At 48.5% G+C, this 7194-nt stretch overlaps 1 protein-coding gene across 1 annotated transcript; it reads left to right on the top strand.

Annotated features, from left to right (window-relative positions):
• The first annotated feature begins 3834 nt into the window (after positions 1-3834).
• LOC137564020 (piggyBac transposable element-derived protein 4-like) lies at positions 3835-5544 on the top strand. Its single transcript, XM_068277302.1, has one exon. The coding sequence runs from the start codon at positions 3835-3837 to the stop codon at positions 5542-5544; it is 1710 nt and encodes a 569-aa protein (XP_068133403.1).
• The last annotated feature ends 1650 nt before the right edge of the window (positions 5545-7194 follow it).

The following is a 7194-nucleotide window of genomic DNA, read 5'->3' as shown; positions in this document are numbered from 1 at the left end:
AAAATCAAATTTAAAAATGCAAAGTAAAAATGTTTTTAAACTCAGAACAATCACAGTTTAAACACTTAGCAACCTTTGCCACGCTTATCTACGCCCCTTTAAAACTCACCTGGGTCACAGGGGCGTAGATAGGCATCTCCTGTTTGTTTTCCCGCTGTGAGCGTTCGCGTGCGCGATCGCGTGCACGCGGATGCGCGGTCGCGTTCAGCACCCGCTGGTCAGCCAATCAAAGTGTTAACAAGTTTGAATAAGCACTGCCAAAGCCAATGGCAGTGCTCATTCATTCATTCAGAATGTTTATAAACAATGTATCTGTCACAGTGGCGGACACAGCCAGCAGTGGGCCCCTGTGCAAAATTGTAATTGTGGGCCCCCTATAACCTGCGCCGTTGCAAAATATGGGCGTGGCTACAACGCGCCGCGGCAAAAAATAGGTGTGGATAGAGGCAAAAAAAATGGGCGTGGCAATGACTGGATGAGGGCGGAGCTAACTAACTTAAAGCGAACCCGGGGTGAGGGTTTATTTCCTTTTAAACAATACTAGTTGCCTGCTGGCCCTGCTGATCTATTTGGCTGCAGTAATAAACTGAATTACACCAGCAACAAGCATGCAGCTAATCTTCTCAGTTCTGACAATATTGTCAGAAACCCCTGACCTGCTGCATGCTTGTTCAGGGTCTATGGTTGAAAGAATAAGAGGCAGAGGACCAGCACGGCAGCCAGGCAACTGGTATTGCTTAAAAGGAGAGAATTATGGCAGCCTCAAGATTATTCTCACCTCAGCTACCTTGAAAAGTGCAACGCAAAGACAGTGGGCCCAAGTTTTGGTGACCCTTTCCCCAGAAAATTCACATAATTGTGCAGGTTTTCTCAAGAAAATACACATCATGTCGGCAGATATGCCCAGAAAATACGTGCAATCATGTCGGCAGATATGCCCAGAAAATACGTGCAATCATTTCGGCAGATATGCCCAGAAAATACGTGCAATCAAGTCGGCAGATATGCCCAGAAAATACGTGCAATCAAGTCGGCAGATATGCCCAGAAAATACGTGCAATCAAGTCGGCAGATATGCCCAGAAAATACGTGCAATCAAGTCGGCAGATATGCCCAGAAAATATGTGCAATCATGTCGGCAGATATGCCCAGAAAATACGTGCAATCATGTCGGCAGATATGCCCAGAAAATACGTGCAATCATGTCGGCAGATATGCCCAGAAAATACGTGCAATCATGTCGGCAGATATGCCCAGAAAATACGTGCAATCAAGTCGGCAGATATGCCCAGAAAATACGTGCAATCAAGTCGGCAGATATGCCCAGAAAATACGTGCAATCAAGTCGGCAGATATGCCCAGAAAATACGTGCAATCAAGTCGGCAGATATGCCCAGAAAATACGTGCAATCATGTCAGCAGATATGCCCAGAAAATACATGCAATCATGTCGGCAGATTTGCGCAGAAAATACATGCAATCATGTGGCAGACCTGCCCAGAACATACACCTGCTAATATAAATAAAAAAAGAAAAACATTTACTCACCTGCAGCAGCAGACCTCCTGTCCCAGCCTCCATCCGGCGCGCAGCTCCCATAGGTGGTTGGGTGGATAGGTAGCCTGGTGGGTGGGTGAGTGGGTGGGTGGGTAGCCTGGTGGGTGGGTTGGTAACTAACCCGGTAGGTAGGTAGCCTGGTGGGTGGGTAGGTAGGTAGCCTGGTGGGTGGGTAGGTAGCCTGGTGGGTGGGTTGGTAACTAGCCCGGTAGGTAGCCGGGTGGGTGGTTAGGTAGGTAGCTGGGTGGGTAGGTAGGTAGCCGGGTGGGTGGTTAGGTAGGTAGCCGGGTGGGTAGGTAGGTAGGAAGCCTGGTGGGTGGGTAGGTAGCCGGGTGGGTAGGTAGGAAGCCTGGTGGGTAGGTAGGTAGCCGGGTAGGTAGGTAGCCGGGTGGGTAGGTAGCCTGGTGGGTGGGTAGGTAGCCGGGTGGGTGGTTAGGTAGGTAGCCAGGTGGGTAGGTAGGTAGCCAGGTGGGTGGTTAGGTAGGTAGCCGGGTGGGTAGGTAGGTAGGAAGCCTGGTGGGTGGGTAGGTAGCCGGGTGGGTAGGTAGGAAGCCTGGTGGGTGGTTAGGTAGCCGGGTGGGTAGGTAGGTAGCCGGGTGGGTAGGGAGCCTGGTGGGTGGGTAGGTAGCCGGGTGGGTGGTTAGGTAGGTAGCCGGGTGGGTAGGTAGGTAGCCAGGTGGGTGGTTAGGTAGGTAGCCGGGTGGGTAGGTAGGTAGGAAGCCTGGTGGGTGGTTAGGTAGCCGGGTGGGTGGGTAGGTAGGTAGGAAGCCTGGTGGGTGGGTAGGTAGCCGGGTGGGTAGGTAGGAAGCCTGGTGGGTGGTTAGGTAGGTAGCTGGGTGGGTAGGTAGGTAGGAAGCCTGGTGGGTAGGTAGGTAGCCAGGTGGGTGGTTAGGTAGGTAGCCGGGTGGGTAGGTAGGTAGGTAGCCGGGTGGGTAGGTAGCCGGGTGGGTGGGTAGGTAGCCGGGTGGGTGGTTAGGTAGGTAGCCGGGTGGGTAGGTAGGTAGCCAGGTGGGTGGTTAGGTAGGTAGCCGGGTGGGTAGGTAGGTAGGAAGCCTGGTGGGTGGTTAGGTAGCCGGGTGGGTGGGTAGGTAGGTAGGAAGCCTGGTGGGTGGGTAGGTAGCCGGGTGGGTAGGTAGGAAGCCTGGTGGGTGGGTAGGTAGCCAGGTGAGTAGGTGGTTAGGTAGCCGGGTGGGTAGGTAGGTAGGTAGGCGGGTGGGTAGGTAGCCGGGTGGGTGGGTAGGTAGGTAGCCAGGTGGGTGGTTAGGTAGGTAGCCGGGTGGGTAGGTAGGTAGGAAGCCTGGTGGGTGGTTAGGTAGCCGGGTGGGTAGGTAGGTAGGTAGGTAGGAAGCCTGGTGGGTGGGTAGGTAGCCGGGTGGGTAGGTAGGAAGCCTGGTGGGTGGGTAGGTAGCCGGGTGGGTAGGTGGTTAGGTAGCCGGGTGGGTGGGTAGGTAGCCGGGTGGGTAGGTAGGTAGGAAGCCAGGTGGGTGGTTAGGTAGCCAGGTGGGTAGGTAGGTAGGAAGCCTGGTGGGTGGTTAGGTAGCCGGGTGGGTAGGCAGGTAGCCCTTTGAGTATCCGGGTGGGGGGCCCGACTCCCATCCTCCCTCCCTCCCTTCCTCACCTCGGAGGGCCCCCCTCCCGATATGCGCGGCGGGAGAGCGAGCGAGCGGCAAATGCAGGAAGTCTTCAGGGCTCCAGGCAGACGCTAGAGGCCCAGCCGCTTGGTCTCCAATATGTCGCCAATTCTGTCGACATATTGGAGACCAAGCGGCTGCCGGTGGAGCCCTCTAGCGTCTGCCTGGAGACCCGGATTTGCCGCTCGCCGCGCATACCGGGAGGGGGGCCCCCCGAGGTGAGGGAGGGAGGGAGGATAGGAGTCGGGGCCCCCCGGGGGAAAAAAAAAATATAAATTAAAAAAAAAAAAAACTTAATGGGCCCATGAAGAAAACGGAACTTCAGGGGCCCTTGTGCGGCGGCACGGCCTGCACGGCCGTATGTCCGCCACTGATCTGTCACTAAGCTGTTACAGTTACTAAGATCACTAGTGAGAGGATCTCATAACTAGAACAGCATTAGTGACTGATCAGGATTCCTATATATATATAATATATACATACAGCCAACGTATATTTACGCCATATTTTGCCACTGAAAAAAAACACTTTTTTTTAATTTGATCCCCTATCTGACTTGCCTAGCCACTTACGTAGTAGTACATACTACTTACCTACTTGTCTAGCCTAGTATAGCCTAGCCTAGCATAGCCTACCTACATTTACTATGGCGAAGAGGCTTTACACTGCAGAACAGGCGGCTGCCATTCTGCAGGAGGACAGCGACAGCGGCAGCAGCAGCGAATGGGAAGATTTAGATGAGTTGAATGCTGAATGGCTACCTATGGAGGAATCTGACTCTTTCTCAGAAAGTGACTCAGATTCTGAGTCCTCTGAGCCACCACCAGCTCAGCGAGCTAGGAGAGAGGTACAGGGGAGAGGCAGTGACACCGAATCTGCATCTGAAGGTGGATCACCTGTACCTACCACCAGCAATGCCAATGTCAGAGGTCAGAGGGATGCCAGGCCAAAGCGGAGCAAGCCAGTGAGGGAACACCTACCCTATGATATAGCCCACCCACAGTGGTCCACCCCTAATATGGAAGCCCCTAACATCCCTCCCTTCACAGCAAGAAGTGGTTTATTAGTTAATACCCAGAATATGCAGCCAATTGATTATTTCAGTCTGTTCCTTACTGACACTTTTCTGGACTGTATTTGTGAACAGACCAATCTTTACGCCCAACAGAAGATAGCAGACAATCCCACCGCATATTTGGCAAGAAAATGGGTCCCCACTACTACCCCTGAGCTAAAGGTCTTATTGGGCTTTAATATGGGCCTTGCTCCGAAACCAAAATTATGCCAATTCTGGTCCACAAAACCCATACATTGTATGCCTATCTATTCCGCCGCCATGCCTAGAGGCCGGTACACATTGCTGTTACGATGCCTGCATTTTAATAACAATGAAGAGCAGCTCCACCATGACGACCCAGCCTTTGACCGGCTATTCAAATTGCGGCCGATCATTAAACATTTAAATGAAACATTCAAAGAAGCTTATATGCCAGAGCAAAACTTGGCTATACATGAGTCCCTAGTCCCATTCCACGGAAGGCCAGGGATCAAACAATACATTCCCAACAAGAGGGCACGTTACGGGATAAAAGTCTACAAGCTGTGTGAAAGTGGGAGTGGATATACTTTTACGTTCAAGATCTACGAAGGAAAGGACAGTACAATTGAGAGAGTAGTCCTGGACTTGCTAAACCCGCTTCTCCACCAAGGGTATCATTTATATGTGGACAATTTTTATACCAGTGTCCCATTATTTAAATTTTTATTTTCTGTCCAGACTCCAGCCTGCGGAACTGTTAGGGCAAACAGGAAAGGCCTGCTGCCACAGGTTGTCAGTAAAAAATTAAAGAAAGGGGAGACCTGTAGCCAAAGGAGCAATGAGCTGCTTGCCTTGAAATCCAAGGATAACAGGGATGTCCTAGTTTTGACCACCATCCACTCCGAGGCCACAACAACAGTTAGGTCTCGTAGAGAGCATCGAGTCAAGACAGTAGCCATTGTTGACTATAATACATTTATGGGGGCAGTAGACCTGGCCGACCAAGTAATGGCACCATACAGGATTGATAGGAAAAGAAAGGCCTGGTATAAGAAAGTTGCAATAAACTTAATGCAGGTCGTCGTTCAGAACTCTTTTGTTCTGTACAAAAAATCAGGCAACAAGGGCGCTTATTTAGACTTCCTGGAGGAGATCATAACATCATTGATACATGAATCTGGACAACCTGCCACAAACCAAGACCTAGTTTCAGAGAATGTCATCCGACTCGAAGGAAATCATTTCCCCGCCCCAATCCCCCTACTCCATCAAAGAAATATCCCCCCAAAAAATGCAAAATTTGCCGGAAAAATGTAGTTAAAAGGGACACCCGCTATCATTGCCCAAAGTGTCCATCCAAATTAGGACTGTGCCTCAACCCGTGCTTTGAAGTGTACCTTACAGCAGTCTGTTTTTAGGGTTTTTTCTTTCTTTTTCTCTCACTGCTTCAATTTTTACTTTACGCTTGACCTTCTGGATCTGATCTCTGGCATGGACTACGACCACATCCTGGCTTCTGACTTCTGGCATGGACTACGACTACCCCCGGCTTCTGACCTATGGCATGGATTATGACTACCCCCTGGCTTCTGATCTCTGGCATGGATTATGACTACCCCCAGCTTCTGACCTATGGCATGGATTATGACTACCCCCTGGCTTCTGATCTCTGGCATGGATTCCGACTACCCCCGTCTTCTGACCTATGGCATGGATTCCGACTACCCTCTGACCTCTGGCATGGATTTCAACTCCCCTCTGACTTCTGACTTATGGTTCAGCTAAAGACACTACAGCTTCTGACTTCTTAAGCAGTGAGTACTAATGTTTTTGTGTTTAATGTTAAGAGAACTTGCTGCACTTGGTTCATTTTTTTAGTGAAATGTCAGTGAAATGGGTTAGCCACCCTCCATGACCAGGCCTTAGTCTAACAAGGTGTCTTCTGAAAATAAAAAGTATGCCTTAGTAAGAAAGAATTTAGAAAAGTGCAAATGTTACAAAATGGCAATATCTGATTAGACCTGGGTCTCTAGTTTTCAGAATGGTAACATTTGTGACTTTTATTCAATGATCTGATGTTACAGGGGTTTTTATAAGAAAGAATGGCATTGTTACATTTGGTGAAAAAATGGCCTTGAAAAAGCCACTGGTGCTACTTGTAGTTAATAGTCTGCGATGTGCCCAAAAAGCTATCTGTTTATGTATATAGGGTATCATTTTACCCGTGACAAGTGAGAGAATCAAATTTGGGAAGTTTGTGAGCCTAGGCATATGTCAAATTATTATTTTTTTTCATGCCAAAGTGAAAAAACTGTAAAAAAAATACAATTTTCAAAGTTATAGTGCAATTTCAGCAAAACTGCATGGGTGCAAATGTTACAAAATATGTATATGTGAGTAGGCCCAGGTCTCTAGTATTCAGAATGGACCTGGGTGCAATGAGTAGTGGTAAAGTTATTGACGAATGAATTGGAGGAGCGTGAAATGTTAAAATTGCTGTGGTTTTTAAGGGGAAACCCCTGTGGTAGAGAAGTGGTTAAACACCATTTTTCCTTTCAATTTTTTTTGAAAATTTTTTCAAGTTCTTTTTGAAAAATTATTTTTTGTCTTGTTACCACTATTTTACTTAAAGTAGTATGAAACTCAGCATTTCTTTTTTTGCTCTAAAAGATTAGTTACAGCATAACATCCACTACCACAAAACATTTTTGTAGCGGAACAGCATTCAAACAGTTAAACACAACACTTTGTTCTACAGTGGAAAGATCCTTGCTTTCTGGCCAAAGAGGTGATAGCATTATCTTTTGTTCACATTCCTTTTTTGATACATTTAGTATACAGCCAGCAGCTGCAGATACGGAACTGCACTGAGCTGAGAAGCAGAGAAAGGTGAGAAATGATCACTAGATAGATATTAATATAAAAATACAGCAGCTATGCAATAACATGCAATGGTAGCTTTCAGAG

Source organism: Hyperolius riggenbachi, chromosome 1 (assembly GCF_040937935.1).
Source record: "Hyperolius riggenbachi isolate aHypRig1 chromosome 1, aHypRig1.pri, whole genome shotgun sequence".
NCBI classification, from domain to species: domain Eukaryota; kingdom Metazoa; phylum Chordata; class Amphibia; order Anura; family Hyperoliidae; genus Hyperolius; species Hyperolius riggenbachi.
This window is presented reverse-complemented; position numbering and strand designations above follow the sequence as displayed.

What these genes read in the sequence shown, in the direction of transcription:
- LOC137564020 (XM_068277302.1), top strand. Translation starts at nt 3,835, where the DNA reads ATGGCGAAGAGGCTTTACACTGCAGAACAGGCGGCTGCCATTCTGCAG.